At 43.5% G+C, this 24,248-nt stretch overlaps 1 protein-coding gene across 1 annotated transcript in view; it reads left to right on the forward strand.

Moving 5' to 3' along the window:
- The first annotated feature begins 3,105 nt into the window (after positions 1 to 3,105).
- RMND5A (required for meiotic nuclear division 5 homolog A) overlaps positions 3,106 to 24,248 on the forward strand; it is a 57,746-nt gene continuing 36,603 nt past the window's right edge. Inside the window, exons 1-2 of the mRNA XM_057740954.1 lie at positions 3,106 to 4,528; positions 23,970 to 24,112. Of these exons, the coding sequence (XP_057596937.1) occupies positions 4,387 to 4,528; positions 23,970 to 24,112 (285 nt within the window). The 5' untranslated portion in view covers positions 3,106 to 4,386. The remainder of the gene's footprint in view (positions 4,529 to 23,969; positions 24,113 to 24,248) is intronic.

The raw sequence follows: 24,248 nt of genomic DNA on the forward strand, positions 1-24,248 counted from the left end.
AATAGCCAGGACATGGAAGCAACCTAAATGCCCATCAACAAATGAATGGATAAAGAAGATGTGGCACATATATACAATGGACTATTACTCAACCATAAAAAGGAATGAAATGGAACTATATGTAATGAGGTGGATAGACCTAAAGACTGTCATACAGAGTGAAGTAAGCCAGAAAGAGAAAAACAAATACCGTATGCTAACACATATATATGGAAACTGAAGAAATGCTACTGGTGAACCCAGTGACAGGGCAAGAGTGGAGATACAGAAGTAGAGAATGGACTTGAGGACATGGGGCTAGGGTGGGGGGCGAAGGGGAAGCTGGGACGAAGTGAGAGAGTAGCATAGACATATTTACACTACCAACTGTAAAACAGATAGCTAGTGGGAAGTTGCTGTATAACAAAAGGAGATCAACTTGATGATGGGAGATGCCTTAGAGGGCCGAGACAGGGAGGGTGGGGGGGAGTTGCGGGAGGGAGGGGATATGGGGATATGTGTATACATACAGCTGGTTCACTTTGGTGTACCTCAAAAACTGGTACAAGAGTGTAAAGCAAATATATTCCAATAAAGAGCTTTAAAAAAAAATAGCTCTGTGGCTGGCGACTATCATATTGAAGAGTGGTAGGCCAAGATCTAGAAGGTATCAACAAAAGGAACTCCCTGGTGGTTCAGTGGTTGGACTGGGCACTTTCATTGCTGGGGCTTGGGTTCCATCTCTGGTCAGGGACCTAAGATCCCATAAGCCACACAGCTCAGCAAAAAAAAAAAAAAAAAGGTATCAATAGTGAAAGGTATCAGTAGTAATAGGACTTGTTACTTGAAGAAAGGGGAGGATTTGAGTAAATGAGAATAAAGAAAAGCATTCTAGGAGAAGAAAAAGCATGAAGAAGGTGTGCTCAATTCACCTTGAAAGTGCCCTGTTTGGACAGGGGATTGTGATATGTTGCTATGCTGGGCAGACCATGCAGCTGAGAATAAGGTTTTGAAGCTGCAGGTAATGGGGAGTCATGATTATTTCTGGTCAGTGGATAATAATAGCTCTTACCATATGCCGGGTGGTATACTGAGTGCCTTGCATGGATTGTTTGATTTAATTCCTGTAACAACCTTTTGAGGGGAATGCAGATTCATGTGGTGGCACTGTAGAGGGAAGAGATAAAGACAGGTAAGAGAAGCAATTATAATCTTGGAAACATGTCATAAGTACTAATGAAGGTGAAGGATGTAGAAACTAAAAAGCCTCATTTAAGATATTAGGAAGTTAGACTCAACGGAACATGTGGAGGGTGAACGGAAAAGGGAGTGAGACAATCTGTATCCCTAGGGACACTGATGAGGACAAAATTCTGGGAAGCACCAATAATTCTGGGGTGACCGAAAGCAGTTGACTAAGTAAAGGAATCCTGAGAAGGACGTAGTTGGCAATGGAAATGGGTTAGTGGAATCGAGGAATCTGATGGAGAAAAGGTTTTCAAGAATGCTAGAGGTAAGTTAAACATGAGGATGGTGAAGTGGCAAAGGAACATGGGAGAGTTAAGGTAATGCTGCCAAAAACTGAGGAGTCAAGAGGAGGAAAGTTTGTTTTGGAAGGGAAATATGGATTCTGTTTTTGACATGTTGATCAGAGATAATGACGGCTCTGGATGACGATGTTTTGCTAACTGGGGGGAATGTGAAGCTAGTTTATGAGACAGATCAGGGCTGGAGAGGGGCGATTTTAACGTGTTCTCGCAGCACAGCAGATAAAGGGAAAAGAGAAGGTGAGGATAGAACCTGGGGCGAATGCCCAGCCACACAGGTGACTAAATGAGAAAGAAGAGCCAGCAAGGGAGAAGGGGTGACTGAACTGTACCATGGCAATGACCCAGAGGTCAGGGAAGAGTTTCAAAGGTGATAGTGAGTCACAATTTTTGTGTGGCGCAGTGAAGTCAAGGAAAAAAAGACTGAGAAAAAGGTGACAGCTTATCAAGAAGGCCCTTGGAGACACAGGAGGAACAAGTGTAGACAATTTGTTTGGGTAGTTTAGCCACGAAAGGACTGAGCAGAAACGGGAAACAGTCTGAGGAGAGTTAAATGAAGGTTCCCCCCATATCCAAAGGTCAGCTGGCAGCTTAGGAGGGGAGAAGGGACACGTCTTCCGTTGGGTACTTGACAACAGTTCACAAAATGGATGGTACAGATAGACATACTTTGAGAAGAGTGGCAGAAGATGCTGCAGTTGGATGTTTTTCACTTTCTCAGTGAAGCTGGAATCAGGGCCACATGCCAAGAAAGAGGAGAAGGAAAAACGGATTAGGTGGGGAACAGAATGGAGATATGTAAGAGTAACAGTTGGGGCTGCCCTTGAGAATCATCAAGAAAAAATTAAAGGATTGGGTGCTAGATCAACATGATTCCATGATTTTAAGTTGCCATCTCAGATTTACTCCTGGGAACCCACAACAGTAACAACCACCGCCACTATCTCACGTGCTTCTGGGTGTTTACATAAATCACCTCAATTTTCCTAACAATGCCGTGAAGTATTATTAATTCTAATTATTTCCAAAGTATAAAAAGGAAATTGAGGCTCAAAGAGATTTTTACCTTAACAAAAAAAAAAAAAAGAAAAAAAAGATTGCATAACATACTATGTTGCCAGGCACGTGTTCCGGGCACAGAAAAGACAGGCAAGGGAGCTGCCTTCGTGGAACTTTACTGAAGAGGTGCAAACAAAAAAGTACACGAAAAATTGAATCAGATCATTTCAGATTTTAATAAGTGGTGCCAAAAGAACAAAACTGGTGGCATAATAGGTATTATAATACATGACACAGCAATGGAGGAGGGAGTGTGGTCGGTTGGGGAGGACCCTCTGTGGGACAAGTGAGCTAATTTTAGGATGACGAGGTGGAAGAGTTTTCCAGGCCAAAGAAAAAGTAAGCACAGAGGCCCTGAGGCAAGAACCAGCTGGGCTCCTCGTGCAGCTGTAGCTTAGTGAGCAAGTGGGTGTAGGCCAAGGTTGGAGGCGCCACGGCAAGTCAGGGGCAGGATTTACGCAAAGTGGCTAACTCCATCCGATTCAATGCAGTGAGGCGCCAAAGAGGCAGCGGCCTGGCTGTCCGGATCTCCGACCGAGTCTGCATTCCGCGAAGCTGCCTGCTTGAGATGCGGGGGGAGGTAACCGGTCAGGACAGGCTCCAGGCCCAGGGGCCAAAGGGCCGAGGCCTGGGGGGTGGGGGGGCGTGTGACCTCCCGGGGTCGCAAGAGTCGAGGCACCACTGCGGACCGCGCCCGACCGGCAGGCACCCCCCCATCCCCCGCCCCAGAATCACCCCCGCTTTTCATTCTCCTTAGCGACCCTCGCCTGCAGCACCACCCTCCCCGCCCGGCCAAGCTTGAGTTTTCCTCCGGGGCGGCGAATCTGTCTTCCAAAACTTCGGAACGACAGTCCCCCCAGGAGTGATGGGGAGGTGAAATAACTCAGGGCTAGGGCGCAGTCCTACGGGAGATAGGCCTTTTTATTTCTGTCTTGTTTTCCCTCATGGCTTTAAAGAAACGACTTGCTTCCCGGGATGCTCTCCAAGTCACCCCCTCCAACAGCGAGTCTATTGGTTTGGCCCGCAGACTCGGATTGGCTGAAGGGTTACGCCTCGGCCAGGGATTGGAGAACGTTGGTCCCCTACGTATTCCCGGCGCCCATTGGTTCATGTTCCCCGTTTCGGGGCGGAGTGGTTAGGGACGGTTTCCACCCTCTTGTTTACGGAGCGCGTAGTTGTAGCGCTCTCGGAGCGCGGGGGCTGTCTCCAAAGTTCCCTATTTAGCTCCTCGGACCAATTGGGTCCTTGCTCCACCTTCTCCCGCTCCCTCGCATGCCTCCCGCGTGGTACGGCCCACATCGTTAGCGCGGCGGCGCGAGCGGACGCTCGTCGCGTTCCTCCGCCCGCGCTCGCCGGGCTCTACCCCCCGGAGGGTGCGCTTGGTACGGCCCGCACCGCCTCCTTCTCTAGCTGGGGTGATCGCCCCCCCCCCTTCGGGTCGGCGGCGCTTGGTGCCGCCCGGGAGAACCAGGTCATCTGTCGGTTCGCGTGAAAACAAAAACAATCGGCGGCGCCGCGGCGGGCAGGCGAACGCGGCGAACGGGGAGCGGGGGGCGCGAGGCCGGGTGGGACCTGCGAGCGGGAGCCGCGGCGACGCGCCGGGGCCGGGGCGCCATGGGGCGGGCGGGCGCGGGCTTCGCGGGGCTCCCCCGGCTCCGGGGCTAGCGCGTCCGCCGCCTCGGCCGCCCGCGCCGCCCGCCTGGGGGACGAGGAGCAGGACGCGGCCTCGGCCGGGCCCGGGCCGAACGGCTGCGGACACCCGGGCGCCGGGGAGCCGAACGCCGCCGCCGCCGCCTCCGGGATGGATCAGTGCGTGACGGTGGAGCGCGAGCTGGAGAAGGTGCTGCACAAGTTCTCGGGCTACGGGCAGCTGTGCGAGCGCGGCCTGGAGGAGCTCATCGACTACACCGGCGGCCTCAAGCACGAGATCCTGCAGAGCCACGGTAGGGCCGCCCGGGTGGGCGCGCGGGGCCTGCGCCCCTCAGGCCCCGGCGGGCCAGGAGGAAGCCCCCGGGGGGCCGGGCCTGGCCTTCCCCGGGGCGCGGAGAGCTCCCCAGGCCCCTGTGACTTTTCCTCCGCCTCTCGCCCGATTTGTCTCGAACCTGCCGCGACCTCGTTGTTCATTACAAGTGAGCGCGAAGCCACCCGGAAACCCATTGCGGAGCCATGGGCTCCAGCCCGGGTTTAAACGGGGGTGGGGGCCGGTCCTTCGCACCTGCAGACCGCCAGCCTCCCGGGGTGGGCGCCCCTCGGCAGTTGCCTTGGGCCCAAGCATCTGGGCGCTGAGAGGGTCAGTGCAGGCAGCCCCCTCCTCCTCCCCTGCCCCAAACACTTACCTCGGGGACTTTCTTTCCTCGTCTTTCTTCTTTTCTTTTTTTTTTTCTTAAACTAGAAACTCGAGTGTTATTCTTAGCTGTGACTTAACAAAACAGCCGCTCCTGCAAGTCCATAATTTGACTGTATGGAAGTAGCTTTTCTTCAACTCCACAGCGGCACTGACATGATTCCTAGGAACCTAGCTAAATCAAACTGTTCAGCTCTCCTAATGTAACCTGCGAGGAGACGGAGGCAACTCTCCAGAAACACATTGTGGCACAGGTTGTTAGTTCCTTGCGTTACCTGGTCAAGTTTTTACTTTTTTCCTTTCAGAAAACAGATTTTCTGTAGAAGGTGTTTCTCCTATATTATTATTGTCCTAGGCCCTGGGGGCAGATACTTGGCCAAAGTTAACTTGTGGAAGCTTATTGGGAAAGGATTTTGATTTGGGGTTTTTTAAATAACATTAAAGGTCTGGTATCCTTAGATGACCGTTTCCATAGTGATGATTCCTTCTGAGCAAGAAGTAAAGGACTTTATTTAATGGACTTATTGAAGTGGTTGGGGGGCCTTCTTAACTCAAGAGGCTGAAAATAAATTAGTGACAAGGAAGGTTTGATAGCAGTGGCACTAGCCGAGCTTTTCTCCACTTCTCCTTCCTTGTTTCTTGTACACTGTCCTTTCCCAGACTGCTTTCAGTTGAGAGGTAGCGCTCATCCATGGTGAAGGGAGTCTTCTCATCCTGGACACGGCAGTCACTTTTGAACTCCCGGGAAGAAGCAAATCGGGGACCATGGTGGGGGTAGGACTTGAAATACGAATATGGAAAGATGAGCAGACCTAGACGGCTGCCTGCAAAGGGGAAGGAGAGGTGGAGTGGAGTGGGACTCCTGCGAAGGCTCTGGTGTACTTGGTTTTGGGTAAGTGGGAAACTGAAGGGCCAATGAAGATAGCCAAGGGCGTGATGTTTGCTGGTGGCTGAAGGTGCATAGATGGAGTTTGGCAGGAAAGTAAGGTTTAAGATGGTTTCCTGGTGTCATTTATACAGAGGAGAGTGAAGATCACTTAGGCTGTAGGGAGGAGAGACTGTAGGGTCTAAGCACAGCCTTGAACTCCTCTTGAACAGCAGAGGGCCAGGAGGTGCCAGCAGAAACAGAAAGGGCAGGCTTAGAAAAAGAGGTTGGTCAACTGGTATTTGGCTGTTGGAAGTCAGTGACCCTCTGCTTGCAGTTTCATAGAATTGTTAAAATAAACTAGGTGACTGGAAGTTAAGAAAAATAATGCAGATTGAGGGATGAGGGGCTGCTGAAGTAACAGCGCTGAAGGTGTGCCCCCTCTTCTGCTCTACTGGGGAGGCGATCTTTGTCTTGTTAAGGACTGAAAGGGAAGGAGTGGGTGAAGGGTGTAGACTTGGAGAGGTGGAAGGAACATTTCATTCCTAGGGACCAGGTCAGAGATTGAGGGCTTGGATACGTAGAGCTTGAGGGGCAGAAGATGGAAAGTAAAATCCCTTTCTTCCATGAGAGAGAGAGAGGGCATATTAATTGAAGGGGAATGTGATTGTGAGCCTCGTTTTAGGGGATTTGGGGCCCATCCCAGGTGGATAAAATAATTTTGAGAACTTGCTGAAGCAGGAATGTGTTTTAGACCTCTTTGCTTGGGAACTTTTCAAGGAACTACGGTCAGCGGGGCATCAGCTACAGTTTGCTGTGCTGTACAAACAGTCTGATGCAGTGAATTGTGTGTGTTTCCTCTTCAGCCTCCTAGTTTTTACCTTGGTCTACCAAATCGCAGTCTTATGTTAATAATCTCTTTGGTTTTCTTTAATTCTTAGTAGTAGGATTAAGTGACTAAAGGCAGCTATAAAACATGAAAGAAAAATACCGCAAGTGCCAGATCTAGTTTTCAATATAAAATCTTCTTTCTCGTGGTGTTCATATGTATGAAGACCATAAGCATCATGCTTTACTCTCTGGGTTACGGTGTTTTTTCAAAGCAGATAATTTCTCAAGTTCCCTGCAGGCAATGTGGGTATTACATTGAATCTTAAATATACCTTTCTCAAAGTTATATCGACTGAAATCTGAATTTGGAACTCCATTGTCAAGTTTAAAGGGAAATTTTTAAGGCTCTGAATGTACCTGTCTGGGCAAGTGATCTGGTGGGCTCGGGTGACCTGAGGGAGGGGCTCCTTCTGGGACCCTTCTATTAGGGCTTTGGATCTCATTCTTCGGGCTCATTTGTGGTAATATTCTTGTAAGAATGTGGTGTGAATAAAGTAGAATCTTGGGACTTCATAGATCCCCCACATTGCATCATACTGTTGGTGAGTGACTGCCTGATTTAGAAGTGTCCTTTAGCAAGGGTCAGGGGATCACGTCAGTTTTTGAGGTTGAACTACACTTTCTTATGTTTAAATTTCGTTTTTCTAAAGTTGTGAGCAGACAGGTATACCTAGTGAGGGCAGTTAGGATGGTTTGTGGTAGAAACTGAGCAGACATCAGTGGTGTTTAATTAGTAAGCCCAGTGACAACCCGGGTCCACTCTCACCACTCTTATTCCAGATGGTGAACACCGCCCCAAGGGGACTTGCCTGGCCTACCCTAAGATCTCTCATTTGCCCAGGTGCCATTTCCCCAACTCTGAGGGAAGAGGAGAGCACTGCTGTCATTTAGTTGTATCAGCCTTTCTGTGAGTGTGAAGTTTGGTCTAAGTTATTTATTTATTTATTCTTGGTTTTTTAAAGCTCTTTATTGGAATGTAATTGCTTTACACTCTTGTGCCAGTTTTTGAGGTACACCAAAATGAATCGGCTGTATTTATACATATATCCCCATATCCCCTCCCTCCCGCGACTCCTTCCCACTCTCCCTATCCCACCCCTCTCCCTATCCCACCCCTCTAAGTCATCACCCATCAATGAGTTCATCTCCCTGTGTTATGCAGCAACTTCCCACTAGCTATCTGTTTTACATTTGGTAGTGTGTATATGTCAGTGCTACTCTCTCACTTTGTCCCAGCTTCCCCTTCGCCCCCCATCCCGTGCCTTCAAGTCTGTTCTCTACATCTGCATCTTTATTCTTGCCCTGTCACTGGGTTCATCAGTACCATTTTTTAGATGGCATAGATATGAGTTAGCATACGGTATTTGTTTTTCTTTCTGGCTTACTTCACTCTGTATGACAGACTCTAGGTCCATCCACCTCATTACAAATAACTCAGTTTCATTCCTTTTTATGGTTGAGTAATATTCCATTGTATGTATGTGCCACATCTTCTTCATCCATTGGTCTAATTTAAAATTCACTATAGTTGATGCTGTTGTTGCCATTTGGCGATTGTTCCCAGAGTGCCCTTGATTTAATTTGGATGATATGCTGGTTCTTCTCAAACTTCACTCACACACGTACACTTTTATTTTTCAAATGGATTCACAATTTCACTTAAGTAGATTTGTCCTCATTCTAGGCAATGATGTTTATGAAGTCATAGATTTGGTGTGTTAGCTATAATCAACTACATATTGAAAATAAACTTGTAACTATTAAAATATTACTTCATGTACAGCTGAGGTCATCATTCACATCAATGGTGTGGGAACCATACTTTGGACAGGCCTTGATTAACAGATAAATGGTATAGATACATTTTGGTGACTTGACTTGTGATTATTTATTATCTTTTTTTTTTGGCAGGTATATTTATATTTTGTTTTTCATTAGCACTTCTGTGGTGGAAGGAAGAACATAAAAGAACTATATATCGTGTATTTCTGATATTCTAAATCGTATTTGGTGATAGAAAAGTAGGCTGAAACAGTTGTTTATGTCATGTATGTGGTATACTTGAAAAAATTATAATCTTTGTAAGCGTAAAGGGTGTACAATATTTTTAAAAATTATTGTTTTTAGGCTGTTGCTAAAGGGCGTTCTAGTAAAGTTTCCAAAAGTGATTCTCAAGGAACTTTCTAAATTTAAAATTGTATTTATTTTGAGTAGATAATACATTTAAATGGTATACATTCAAATGATAAGAAGGATAACCAGTAAAAAAAATCTCCCTCTTAGTCTTTCTTATTCTTGGACCACCTGGTTGCCCACCTCACAGCCAAAGATGCTAGTTTCCAGAAAAAATTTTAAGAGGATTCAGGGAAATGATAATTTATCACTTTATTTTTTCTTTGAGGCTTCAGACATGTAGTTCTGCTTACTGGGATTTAGGCTTAGTGTTATCTCAGTTTGCTAAGTTGGTAAAGATAATTTCATTTGTGGGTGTAATCAATACATATTACCACCTAAAACTCTGTGTGTGTGTATATGTGTGTGTGTGTGTGTGTGTGTGTCTGATGCTTAGAAATAAAACTTGTTTCAAGTATGATCCTTTACCTTTATGTATCTCTTTGGTGAATCAAAGAAAATTTAGTTACTGCTTGCAGAATTGCTTCCTTTTTTTTGTTTTTTTTAAAATTTGAGGGTGACAAATGAGAAGTAGGCAATTAAACATGAAAAAAAACAAAAACAAAATAGATGGTCACATTTTAAGCTAATTTTTGTGGTATAGTATTGTCAGTAGACAAAAACCAGAGGTCCACGGTTGCATGTTAGGTATAACTTTCCATTCTAGAATTTGGGTTTTATATATATTACAGACATACTGAAAAGTGTGTTTATTTATATACGGAAATTCCCTGTGCTTTTCAGAGCCTCCCAGTGGGGAGTGTATTGTGGTTTTTTTTGTTTGTTTTTTTTTTGTTTTTGAGTGTATTGTGTTGAATGAGCCTTAAAGGATCAGGGTTTGGTGGACTAATGGTTGGTCTGCTTCTTTATCCTGATTCTTTGGTGGACTTCGAGTAGGCTTACATAGCTTGGTCTTCCATTTGTTAACCAGACTTTTTGCTAAATACAAGACACTTGAGAGAATAATGCCTTTCAATTTCTGAACTGAATAAAATTTGACATCTGCGTTTAACATCTAGTCTGGAAAATAGCAGATAAGTAGGTCAGAAGAGTTTGCATGGATTAACAGTAGCCATTGTTCAAATACTCAAAGAAGAGAACAGACTAGTCCCCAAACTACTTGGGCTCTTTGGTAGTTGGTGAGGATAATAATAGTTTAGTGCGGTGTTTCCAGTTGGGTTTAGAAGCAGATTTTACTGTGTCAGCCGTTCCTTTCCAGGCTCATTTAGGAGATGATTCTTTGCTACTTGGCACCTTACTCATTCAGACTAGTGTATTACTCAGGATCCTTTTGGTTGCAGGTGGCAGAATAGTTTTAATTAAAATGGAATTTGTTGACTCATAACTGAAAAGGCTGAGGGTAGGGCCAGCAGCTCCCGGGCACAGAGGATGTCATGAGGACTGGTTTTGTTCTCGTCCTCGCTCAGCTGTGCTTCCCATGGTTGGCTTCATTCTCAGCAGAGCTTTTTCCACATGGAAGTAGAGACGACCAAGGGACTCATGTCACCCTTGTACTGCACTGCTTATGATCCCAGAGACAGCAGCATGCCTGTTCCCTGTATTTCCAACAAAATTACCAGGGAATATCTTTATTGTCTTGCTTCGGGTCATAAGCTTTTCCTTAAATCAGTAACTGGGCCTGGTGGATGGAGTCCATTAGCCAGCCACCGTGGGCTGTGCTTCCCAAATGTCAGATGTGTGGCCATGATCCGCTGTTGCTCGGGTAGAGGAGAGAGTTCTAGAGAGGAAGACTTGCACCCAAATGGAAGTGATAGATGTCTTTTGTAGCTGAGCAGCTACAAGTTACATTGATAACACTGTTCTTGGAGATGGTTTCTTGACCAGCCCAATCTTTATTTCTCAGCTTTTGCCTTGGCTCCCACCTGTAATGTTCACATAAGTCAAATCCTGAGTTGTTTGTATGACTTAATCTGCAGACTGGAGAATACATCTCGATTCATGTTACCTTTGGGAACTTATTTGAAATTGCTTTAATGTGTGATATAATAAAATCATTTTCCTGTGGTTATCTTACCTCTTCAGTAGTTCCTAACTCTGGATAATAATATTGATAAGGGACAAACTTGCCAACACGTCTGTGATGCTATCATACTAAAGTTTATATAGAAATTTCTGTTGTTTTCATGTCTCAGTCTCTTAGTTGTTAGAATAGTGAAAGTGGTGTTTTAGGCAAACTACTCTTCACTTGGGATATTAAAACTGACTTGTTTTTATTTGGGGCCCTACTTCTTCATCTGAAAAATCTTTGAAAATGACCCCAAAATGCAGTTGAGGGGAGAACTGTGGGGGGCGCATGGCCCTGAGCTGTGTTTGGAGCCCGTGATACTCCATGTAGCTCCCCAAAAGCTGATAGATACCAGGGAGGTGATGCTCTCAACAGCGCGTTTCCTCTGGCCTTCCTCTTCCATTACATGCTAGTCTAACGCCTCAAAGAACAGAGATTAGAATCTGTGGCAGAACCTGAGGTTTTTAGAAATAAGCTTTCACCCTGTTTGGAGTTAGTGATTATGAGGCTAAGCTCAGATGGTGCTTTGGGAACACTGTTGGGGGAGTCCATAAGGCTTATGTTGCCACGCCTTTCTCTACTTGAGAGGCCTGGGGCGCAGTGTGTTATCTTTGATGAGTTGGCTGTATCTGTGGAATCCATATAGATTTAGTATCTTATTATTGGTATATGAAGACATTTGGGAGGAGATAGAGCAACTTCTTTAAAAAGACACATTGTATACATAGCCTCAGTCCTCCAGGAAGGTGGAGGCTAGTTGGGGAGATAAGAAGATGAACCTGTACTTGTGGAGAAAAACATAAAACTTTGTCCTTGAGCTCAGGAGATCTGGAGTTGAGTCCTTGTTCTACCACTTCACTGGTTCTACAGTCTTGCTTAGCCTCTTTCTTCTTCAGTGGACTGATGACTTATATCACGGAATTATGGGAATTAAATAGATGATATGAACTGGCTTTGAAATCTGTAAAACAAGGTTTACTTGTTATTTTTAAGGTCTGTGCCTTTAAGCAGTGTTAAGCGGTGTTTTAGTTGAGACACTCTATTTATATATCTTTATTACTGGTGTATGTTAACTACTATTCTGTGCCCAGTGGTCTGCTTAACACTGAAGGAATATTCCAAAGGTACACAAAACAGAGTCTTCAAGGAACTTTACTTGGGTAATGAGGCCACACTTTTGCATTTGAGCGGGGAAAAGCCATGGCCATGGCATAGTGCACAATCTAACAGATAACAGTACTACTGGTTAGTATAAATACTAGCAGCTCAGAGGAATGGGAAAAGAAGGAGTTCTTAGAAAGAACTGCTTGGAAGTGGGCTGTTTCAGTTGAACTGTAGAGCACCTGGTCAGTAGTTATTAATCACCAGTTTTGTGTGGAACTAGGCTAAATCTCGTGGGAGTTACAGAGGACAAGCAGTCATCCTCATGCTCTAAGAACTGAGTAGTTGGGGAGATGAGCCCCGAATGTTTTTACAATGCAAGGCCATGTGTATAGGATAGGCCACATGCTGATTGAAGGGCACCAACAGTAGGGTGGGATTTGAGCCAGGGACAGACTCTTCTAACCTCTGGGAAGTTTCAGTAACAGAGACTGGATGTGGAGAGGAGGAAGATAGGGTGGGGCGCCAGGAGAGGAGGTTGGCGAGAACAGAGGTGTGGAGGAGTGAGAGTAAAGAGGTGTCCTGGGAACAGTGAAGGACCAGAGTGGGGAGATATGAGATCAAAGAATGAGAAGTAGATTGGAAGCAGGTTTATAGAGTCACGGCTGTCAGGGAAAGTGGTAGACTGGGAAGATACTGAATGACTTGGGGTGGGGCTGCATTTTGAACAGGGAAGGGACAGGGACATGATCTGAGACCAGTTTAGCATTTAGGTTGATGGGAGTTGGGAGTGAGGTTTGACTAGAGGCAAGAAGACTAGTTAGTTAAGGTTCAATGTCAGCCTCGATCTGATGAAACAGACACCTGTTTCGGGGTAGTGGTGGCGGAGATGTAAAGACACCCATGCGTGGGATCTCCTGAGGGAAGGAATTACAGGACTTGGTGCAGAGTAGGAGGGAAGGGCTGGGAAAATCAAAGGTTAATCTAAGGTCTGAGCATGAATGACAGGTAGACAGTTATAGAACCGGGAGGAAAATGGGAAGTTTAGGCGGAGCGGGGTGGGGGAAGGTAGAAATTTGGGTTTGAGTTTTAAATATGAAACCCACATTCAAATGCTAAAAGAAGCCCTATCCAGTTCACCTATTCATTTCAGAGATTAATAGATGTCTAGAGATTAATTCTCTATGTTTCGAATTTGAAGGGAGTGGACAGGCTCTCTAAAAATATCTAGTAGACATTTAAAAACTTGCGCCTGCATCCTTCTCCTCCTCTTCTCTGGCCAGTTCTCGCCTCACAGGCTACGTACAGCACGTAGAGCATCCCCTTTCTTCCCTGCTCCCGCCATGTTGGTCTGGCTGTCTGCGCCAGGAGCACTGTTAGTCTGTACCATGTCACTTAGCTCTTACAGATAACTTTTTATGTTTTTGTTTTCGCTCTTGGTTGGCTTTGCAGCCCAGTAGGCTGTGATTTGGTGCAGTGGATCAGAACACCTATCTGTGAATCTCCATTTCTGTTTAGAAAGGTCAGCGGTTGACCAACAAATACTGTACTTTCCTTTCCTTTGTACGTTTGCAGGCTATTAATATACCAAAAGGTTTGTTTTGTTTTCAGGGTATACTGCCTCTAAAAAAACATGAGTGTTTTCTATTTGTGCCTTTTCCTGCTTCCTCTGAGTAAATCTCTATTGAGTAGTTGCTGTATCCTAGGTGTGCTGAGGTAGCTCTTAAGAAGCCCAGAACTTGAATAGGCCACGGTTTGGTTTGCTACTCCCAGTATGAAATAGTCCTTTTATTATTATTTTTAATACCAGCCTTACCTTTCAGAGTTTCACGTTTTTTTATTTTAATATCTTGCAAGCACATCCATATTCACCTTGTCAGCAGTGCCTTTAGAATCAGTCTTGGACTGCAACCTTAATTTCTTTTTCTCCTAAGCTTTTTTGTTTTTAGTCATGTTTACTGCGATACTATTTTATTTTAGTTTGGTTTGGTTTGGGCTTGTGGGAATCTTAGTTCCCCAACCAGGGATCCAACCTGGGCCCCAGCAGTGAACATGCCGAGTCCTAACCACTGGACTGCCAGGGAATTCCTTCCCACCCTAAATTTCTTAATCTGTATAGAACACTTAATCTGTACCCTCAATATCACCACCAAGGCCTTCAGCGTTCAAATGTTAATTGACTCAATGTCATGATTTCTTCCTCTCTTTTGGCTTATAGCCTTCTTTTGACTTTTTCTCATTTATTTTTTAAAGGAACTAATATAGAATGAATTCTGGAGTATAGCTCTGTGAGGTCTGAGTTTTCATCCAGGTACAGTTACGATTATGTTTACTAAATGGATTTCTTTCTGTTTATCTGTATTAAGACTTGTGTGCCATTTTGCTTTCCCCTTAATTCCAAATTTAAAATCTCTGTGCATTTTATGAAAGCAGAGTTAGCTTTTAATAACTCAAAAAAGCTCAAATGCAATATATGTATTATTTATAAACTTGGCTATTTCAGTTTTTTCCTGCCTCCACAATATTCACAAAAACGTTAGGTCAAGTCTTAGTGATTTCTGGGGAGTCCTGTTTATTTCTACCAAAATATTCTAATCCTGGGTGGTGAGGTTTTCAGCCTTTTGGGAAATGTTAATAGTCGTCATGGTAGCAATACCTTTCTGTGCTGTGCCTCGCCGATTTTATAGAGTGCTCTCAGTTATGCTGAGTCGCTTCTCTCATGTGTTTGACTCTTAGGCAGCATGTATTTCGTGGTGTAATTGATACCTCTAAAGGGCCTTTTATGGACCAGATTAGAACTATTCATTATCTACTGATGCGCAGACATCAACTGACAGCCTTGCAGAGCTACTACCAACCAGCTGTTTAGTTTTAGCAACACTTTCTTGGCTTGCGTGGGTGCAATTTTTTGAGGTTTTTTTCCTGGGCTACCATAAAAATAAGTGGCAAACAAAATTGACAATGCAAACACTGAGTAGGGATGCCGACTTTGTTTTTAGTCTTGATGATATCATTGTCTTGGTTGTGTTAGGCGGCCCCAGATGATGAGTAAATCATGTCACACAGTTGGACACATGGTTGTCTTTAGCCATGTGATTAGTAGTGAAGGAAAACAATGGAACAAATATATGAGCAAAAACTGTATTAAAAGTTGTTTGTAAAACAAAAGGTAAGATAGGAATTTTGTAATTTTTTGCCTTGTGGGACCCAAACACTCCTTTTAATGTGCAGTTTGTTCTACTTTCCTACGTACTGACTTCGGGTACACTTTTAAAGGAACACATTATGTACGAAAGTTGAGATGTATTTTATTTCTTTGGCAAGCTTTGGGATAATTTTCTTTTACAAACAAGGAAACTGGCTCAAAACACAGGCCTGTGAGTTCTTACTCCAGGTCTTCACCTACATGTTTAAGGGTTGTTTTTGGTGGGGTGGGGGTGGGGGGTCATTTGGAAAAGAAAAGGAGCTTATAACTGGAGGGACTCTATTCTGTGAATGTGTTTTATTTGAAAATTGATGTGTCTGTTGACTGATGTATCCGTTTGGTGTTTGGAAAATACAGGGTGCGATGCTCTCGTGAGTAGTAAAGCTTAAGCATCCTGGGAGAGAGCGGAGGACCGGAGAGCAGCTGAGTGTGAAAGGGCAGCGGCTGAGAGGGTGTTGGTTTACAGCGTTGGTAGTGCCAGAGTCTCCGGTGCTGGGCTTGAAATTGAGACTATGTAATACACGATCTATTATTTTTCTGGTCATTCAGTAAATAGTTATTGAATGCCTAATATGTACCTGTTGCCATGCTAAACACTGGAGATGAATCACTCATATTTTCTACCTTGAAGTAATTGTGTGGAGGTGATAGACAAATACTTATAATGTAGTGTGAAACCCTGATAGAGAAGTACAGGAAGCTGTGCAAACAAATATTTTTCTAATTTACCGTTTCCTTGAAACTAATGGACATAAATCCTGAAATGGCTAGGCCGTGAAGCTGAAGGACAGAGCTTGGAGCTGGACTCTATAAAAACAATTTAGGAGTTACTCAGATATATTTAATTAGTTTGGCAAATGTCTGCTTTTGGAGGAGACCATGCCTATGCCAATTTCTGAGAATATCATGCTTAAAATTTATTTATAAAAGGTACTTTTCTATCGCACTAAAAGAAAAATTATCTTTAGCTTAGACCAGCCATGTGTGTTGGTTCTTTGGATTTAAAATCTCTTATTGACATGCTGATTATTTTGCCTGTTGAATCAAGTCTAATAATAAAAGTGACCTTAAAAAACAAAAAGTACTTTAGTGGTACAGCCACTTTGGAAGACAATTTGGTGGTTTCTTACAAAGCTAATTAAGCCTCACGCTTACCATAAGATGCAGCAATCAGTGCTCCTTGGTATTTATCCAGAGGAGTTGAAACTTGCGTCCACATAAAAACCTGCACATGGATGTTAATAGCAGCTTTATTCATAATTGCCGAAACTTGGAAACAACCAAGATGTCCTTCATAGGTGTGTGGATAAAGAAAGTGTGGTTATATCCAGATAGTGGACTAAATAAAAAGAAATGAGCTATCAAGCTGTGCATATGTGGGGGGCAAGGTATATATGGGAAATCTCAGTGTCTCCCTCTCAGTTTTGTTGTAAACATAAAACTGCTCTCAAAAAAAGTATTTGGAAAAAAAAAAAAAGTACTAATGGTGACTGTAAGTGGTGAGTCCTATCTCAGAAGGGTGTCTTTCATGTCTGTGTGGGCCCTGAGTCCAGGGAGGTTTATCGCATTGCCAGACACAGTTGGCACAGGACTTCATCCTGGGTAAGAAGTGAGCACTCCAGTGGCAGACTGGGGTTCCAGCGGTCACCTTCATGTCTGGTTTAGTTATGGTAAGATGGCTGTCACAGTAATTGCCCAGCTTTCCTTCTAGGAACTGAATCCAATTAGATTTCTTTCACAGAATGGTTCTCCTTGAAGCAGGTTTTGTTTTCAGACAAATAAATCAAAAGAACATTAGGACTCTCCCTTTAGGACTTAGAAGTTTGATCTCAGTCAGTTTGTTATTATAGTGATTTTCAAACCTGTTTTTACCTTTGGCTGCTTTCCACTGAATCCATTTGAAAATTCATTAGTGGAATCCTTCTCTCTGAGCAGGGCTTTCCCAGGGTTCTCTTTCAGATTATTCCGTTATGCTTTTCTTATGCTTCCAAATACTTTGTAGAAATTATTTTTCCTTGGGGCATACTGAGAACTCTCTCAGTGTTAATTAATTGACCTTATATTACTAGTGCCTATCATTTATGAGCTTAGAAAACTAAGTTGCTAAGATTCAAAAATATCAGTGGATTTCAAGGTTAGATAGAAGTTCAGCTGGTAAATTCCAAATGACCTCTGTCTAGTTGGGCTTTGCTTTTTGTTTCTTAACTTTTTGTTTATTTTGTTGTCTACCGACTGTAGAAACAAACATGTCTGGATGGATAGGAGTTATGGTTTGTATTAAGTTTTTTAAAAAATTGAGGTAAAAATTCTCATACCATAAAAACTGTCCTTTAAAAAATTTTTTTTTAATTTTTAAAATTTTTATTGGGGTATAGTTGTTTTACAGTGTTTTGTTAATTTCTGTTTTTGTTAGTTTCTCCACTTCTGGACAGTGAAGTAGAGTTCCCTGAGCTATACAGCAGGTTCTCATTAGTTATCTATTTTATACATATTAGTGTATATATGTCAATTCCAATCTCCCAGTTCATCCCCGCCCCGCCCTTTTCCCCCTTGGTGTCCATACGTTTGTTCTCTACATCTGTGTCTCTGTTTCTGTACCAGTTTTCTAGATTCCACATATATGCAAAAATCACCCTTTTAAAGTGTGTAGTTCACTAGCTTTTAGTACATTCGGAGCTTTGCAGCCATAACCATTACATAATTCCAGAACATTTTCATCACTGCCAGCAGAAACCTCATATCACTAATAGTCACTCTCCATTCCACCCCTCCCCCACCCCCTGGAACCATGAATCTCCTTGCCTATTCTGGACATTTCGTATAAGTAGAATTAAACAATATGTGGCCTTTTGTGTCTGGCTTATCTCACTTAATTTTTTCAAGGTTTATCCATGTTACAGCATGTATCAGTGCTTCATTCCTTTTCATAGCTCGATAGTACTCACTCTGCCGTATGGATTTGCCACGTTTTGTTTATCCATTCATCATTGGGGCATTTGGATTGTTTCCATTTTGGGGCTATTAAATGCTGCTACGAACATGTATAAGTTTGTGTATGGACATATGTTTTCATTTCTCTTGGGTGTGTACCTAGGAGTGGAATTCTTGGGTCATATGGTAACCTTAACTTTCTGAGGAATGTTTTCTACAGCTTTTGCACTATTTTACATTCCATCAGCAATGGGTGTGGCTCTAAATTCTCCACATTCTTGCCAGCGCTTGTTGTCCTCCATCTTTTTCATTACAGCTGTCTCAGGGGGTGTGAAGTCGTTTCTCACACTACTTTCTCATACTACTGTAGTTTTGGTTTGCATTTCCCTGTTGATTAATGATGTTGAGCACCTTTTCCTGTGCTTACTGGTTATTTACCTTTTTTTGGTGGGTGGGTGGGGGGCTGTGCTACATGGCTTGCGGGATGTTAGTTCCCTGACTAAGGATTGAACCCTGGCCACGGCAAGTGAAAGCGCTGAGTTCTAGCCACTGGATCGCCAGGGAATTCCCAGTGTATCTTATTTGGAAAAAATGTCTATTCAGATTCTTTGCCCATTTTTAAATTGGGTTATTCATCTTGTACTGATGAGTTTTAAGAGTTCTCTGTGTAGTCTAGATACTAGACCCTTATCTGATAAATGATTTGCAGGTATTTTCTCCCATTCTGTGGGTTCACTTTTCATTTTCTTGGTAGCATTTGAAGCACAAAAGTTTTTAATTTTGATGAAGTCCAATTTAATTATTTTTTCTTTGGTTGCTTTTGCTTTTGGTTTCATATCAAAGAAACCATTGCCCAATCCAAGGTCAAGAATACACCCACTTTCTTCCAAGAATTTAATAGTTTCAGCTCTTACATTTAAGTCTTCATTTAGATTTAACTTTTCTCTATGGTATGATTCTTTTGCATATGGATAGCTGGTTATCTCAGCACCATTTGTTGAATATGACTTTCTTTTTAACTTTCCCCTCTGCTTTATTTACCATCAGCTCAAATACTTATATTATTAGTGCCTGCACATGTGCAAGGCATACGATAAGACTACGGAGTATACAGCTCACAATAAGAACTTGTCTTCACTCTGGGTCTTACATCTGGTTGAGACTGATGATGGCATATATACATGAAATTGTTAAATGGAGTATGATTCCGTGCCAGAGGAGTGGTGGAGAGAACAGAATTCATTAGGAACCGAGAGGACTGAGTAAGTCTGTGGGCAGAGAGGTTCATAGAGAAGATAAAGCCATTGAGGTTAGATAAGGTTTAGGTACAGAAAGACCAGAAATGACCAGAGCAGAGCTTACTGAAGCAGTTAGATTCTTTTGGCCCGGAGTATGTATGGGACACTTTTTAGATGGATTTAAAATTTTTCTTGGATTACCAAGTCTTCTCTTACTCTAATAACTAATAACAGTGTTATTAGAAATTGGAAGCACCTGATATATACTTTGTGCAATTGTATTTAGAAATAAGGGCAGTTTCTATTTTGGCCACCCCACATTGGATTGGGTACCTTATGGGCACTGTCTTCTGTTTACTTATCTTTTTACTTCTCTCAGTGGTTGTCACTGAACCAGACTTATTACATTCCCTCTTCAGTCCCTAGAGTCTTCTAGATTTCTTTACTTGAAACTGGAGAAACTGTTCTTGTCCTGGTCGCTGATGACTTCTGTATCATAGATCAGTGGTCAGCTCTCCGTCCACATCTTACTTGATGTAGCAGCACATTTACCACAGTTAGTTACTCCTTTCCCCTTGGCACATTTTCTTCACCTGCCTTCCTGAACTCCATATTTCCTTAATTTTTCTCCCACGTGCGAGTTAGTGTTTCAGTAGTTTTTGTTAGTCCCCTTTTCCAGTTCGATTTCATCTTGGTCTCATAAACTTGGAGTTCCCAGAACTCCTTCCTTTTACCACTTCTTTGTGTCTGCGCTGACTCTCTCTTGTTGATTTCCTTTAGTATTGTCTGTATGCCAGTAACTCACACATTTGTATATCCAACCTTGACCTTACTCTCGAACTCCAGGTTTATATGTCCAACTCACTCTTCCACCTATGCACTGAGGCGACTACTCAACATCTCAGCTTTAACAAGCGCCAGCTGAACTCTTTATCTCTCCCAGCCCTCCATACCTGCTCAGCCTTTAATCTTTTTTCTTTTTTTTTTCCAGCTCTTTATTGGAGTATAATTGCTTTACACTGTTGTGCCAGTTTCTGCTGTACACCAAAGTGAATCAGCTGTATTTATACATACATCCCCATATGCCCTCCCTTTTGAGCCTCCCTCCCACACTCTCTATCCCACCCTTCTAGGTCATCACCAATCATCGAGTTGATCTCCCTGTGTTACGCAGCACAGCAGCTTCCCACAAACTATCTGTTTTACCTTTGTTAATGTATATATGTTAATGCTACTCTCTCACTTTGTCCCAGCCATGCCCATGTCCTCAAGTCCATTCTCTATGTCTGCATCTTTATTCTTGGCCTGCCAATGTTTTTCATCTTTTTTTAAGCTCATTATTGGAATATAATTGCTTTACAGTGTTGCGCCAGTTTTTGCTGTACAACGAAGTGAATCAGCTGTATTTATACACATATCCCCATGTCCCCTCCCTCTTAAGCCTCCCTCCCAGCCTCCCTATCCCACCCCTCTAGGTCATCACAAAGCACCGAGTTGATCTCCCTGTGCTATGCAGCAGCTTCCCACTAGCTATTTTACATTTGGTAGTGTATATATGTCAATGCTACTCTTTTTCATCTTAATTGAAGACAACTCTGTCTTTCTGGTTGACTCAGGGTGAAAACCTTGGAGTCATCTGTGAGTCCTTTTCTTCCCTCAGACCCAATCAGAAAATCCTGTTGGCTCTGCCCTCAGAATTTATCTGGAATCCAACCACTCCTCACGACCTCCACACCTAACACCCTGGGCTGAGCTACTGCTCTCATCTGGATTGCTGCCACAGCCTCCGAACTCACCTCCCTGCTTCTGTTCTTATTCTCCTGTTGTCAGCCAGAATGACTGTATTAAGATGTTACGTCAGTTTATGTACCTGTTCTGCTCAAAACTTTGCAATGGGTATTCCTATCACTCAAAGAAAGTAAAAAACAAAGACTTTAATACCAAAAAGGCGCTACAAGATCAGGACCCCCATGGTCTCCTGAACTTCCTCTTCCTGCTGATTTCCTTTGCCAGAAATCTACTTTAGCCACACTGGCCTCTTTGCTATTCCTTGAATAATCTAGGTATATTTCTGCAATAGGGCTTTGTCCCCCTCAGCCTGGCATGCTTTCCTCTGTAGGGAAGGAAAAATAATTTTCCTTCTGCCCTTGCAAGTTCTTGGCTGCAACTCCTATAGTAAAAGACAGATTAACCAGAGAAAAACAGACGGTTTTTTAACATGTGTATCTCATGTGTATGTGGGAGATTCCCAGGGAAAAATGAGTAACTCAAAGAGGTGGCTTAGAATTCAGGCTTAAATACCTGTCTTCAGCTAAAGACAAAAGAAAGGTTGGTGTGGGGAGGCCAGTAATGGGGAGGTTTCCAGGAAAAGCACAGTAAACAAGAGGAAGATTTGTTATGCAGATCTAAGTCTGAGCCTTCATCATTGATAAAAAAATTTCTTGTAATTTAGTCATTCTTCTCTTCCTGGTACAGAGAGAGGGAGATACCCTTACAAATGGAGATTTATTTTATAAATTTAAATTTCTCTTAGGAAAGGGTAACTTCTACTCTGTTTTCAGAGCTTCCGTATCTGCTGTTTCTCAAAATAATCAGCTCAAAATCATTCTTACGCCAAAGAAGCCATTTGGGGGCGGCATGTTCTGCTGCCCTTCCCCTGACGTAGCCACACGGCCAATCCCATCGCTCTTTCACGTCTTTGCCCGAATGTCACTTTCTCAGTGAGGCCTACGGCGTCCCCCTGTTTAAGACTACAGCCCACACACACGCCCCATTTGTTGTGCTCTGCTGCCCCCACCCCCGCCAGTCGCAGGGCTCCTTTTTTTGTCATACCGTGTGATTGACTGACTTGTGTTTATCTTCCTCGCCAGAAGGTAAGTGTTAGGGCAGGAAGTTTTGCCTGGACACGTCTATCCCTGGCACATAATTGAGTGCTCAATAAATAGCTGCTGAGTGAGTGAACATCCTAAGGCTACTGTACTTCTGGGCTTTAAAAAAAAATTATTTGGCCACGCTGGGTCTTAGTTGCAGCGCACGGGATCTTCATTGCGGCAGGCAGGGTCTTTTTTAGCTGCAGCATGCAAGATCTAAGTCCCTGCCCAGGGATTGAACCTGGGCCCCCTGCATTGGGAACGTGGAGTCTTAACCTCCGGACCACCAGGGAAGTCCCTTTTGGGCTTTTCTTGTTCACATTCTTGGGCCCCATCCCAGACCTCTTGAATCAGAAATTCTGGGGGTGAGAGTCCATCTACTCTGTTTTAACGAGGCCTCCAGGTGATGCTGATGTAAATTAAAGTTGAAGAACCACTGCTATGAGTAGGATTTTAGGAGGCAGGTCTGTTGCTTACAGGTGTGGATGTGTAGATCTGTGAGGTAATTGACAGGTGTAACTGGCTTTGTTCTCTCTTCGTTCTTCTCTTTGTCTTCCTCCTCCCTTTTTCCCTGAGGAAGTAGCACGGGGAAGGTAGTAACTTCCAGTTGATCTGTTGTGTGTGTCAGGGTCCCCAAGATGACCTTTAGGGTCCAGTGATTACCAGGAGGATGCACTGGACTCAGCAGGTAGTCTTGTTCATGTTCATGGCTAACATTTATTACAGCAAAAGGTACAAGGCAGAACTCAGCCATGGGAAAAGGCACACGGGGCATAGTCCAGAGGAAACCAGGAGAAAGCTTCCAACAGTCCCCTCCCAGTGGAGTCACATAGAGCATGCTTAAATCCTCTAGCATCAGACTGTAGCAAGAGTGAAGTGTTCTCTACCAGGGAAGTTCATTTAGAGACACAGTATTAAGGAGTTTACTGACTACTGGTCACATAGGCACCCTCCGTCTAGCAGATACCCAAATTCCAGAGACTCCAAGAAGAAAAGCAGTTCAGCACAAACCACATTATACTAACAGTGTAGGCACAGTGAGCCATTCTTCACCATCTAGGGTGGTTGGAACCCTCCGGAAATCCAAGTTCCCAGACGCCAGCCAAGGGCCAGTCTTGCAAGCAGGCCTTTCTAGGGATTCGCTGTCTCAGGCCTGCTTGCAAGGTTGGCCCTTGGCTGGCGTCTGGGTACTTGGATTTCCGGAGGGTTCCTGCCACCCTCACTGGTAAGAACGGCTGGCTCACTGTTGCTTACGGATGGGGATATGTTAACTCTTTTCTGCTGTGTTCACTCTTTCCATCATGGTATCCAAAGAAGTTTGGTTTTTCTTCTTTATGTAGAACGTAAAGCATTTAGATTTCTCTCTCTCTAGGAAATTTAGTAATAATCAAAATGTAAGAATGACTTGGACAGTTTAAGTGGATTGAATAAGTGAGTTTGTTTATTCACTTAGACATATTTTCTAAAAAATGCCTTCATAGTATTATTCAGTCTTCTGATTTTAGTAATTATGTGATTCATTTCATAGTAAAATTTTCAAATTTATTCCAAACAGTAAAAAAAAATTAAAGTAGCTTTCTTAGTATTCGTTTGAAAAATATTACCTGTGAATGTGACCATTGGTTTCAAAGCAGACACTGATTTTTCTTCACTTCCATCGTTCATGTTCCAAAGGGCCAATTTGAAACTTGCCATCTTTGGGTTTGCTTTTGTGAGTAACCAATCTTCTTTCTTTTCATAGGTCAAGATGCTGAATTATCAGGGACACTTTCACTTGTTTTGACACAGTGCTGTAAGAGAATAAAGGACACTGTTCAGAAATTGGCCTCAGACCACAAAGACATCCACAGCAGTGTTTCTCGGGTTGGAAAAGCCATTGATAAGGTATGGTGCTGGAGGGAGTGCGGGGTGTGCTTTAGCGGCGTCCTTCATCTCCTGTCACTGCTTTGATAACGTTAGCTTTCTCACATCATTTTGTGTTGTTTCTTTTATCCTTACTTTTAATAAACTTTTGCAGATC

This window comes from Hippopotamus amphibius, chromosome 7 (genome assembly GCF_030028045.1).
Source record: "Hippopotamus amphibius kiboko isolate mHipAmp2 chromosome 7, mHipAmp2.hap2, whole genome shotgun sequence".
Taxonomy (NCBI): domain Eukaryota; kingdom Metazoa; phylum Chordata; class Mammalia; order Artiodactyla; family Hippopotamidae; genus Hippopotamus; species Hippopotamus amphibius.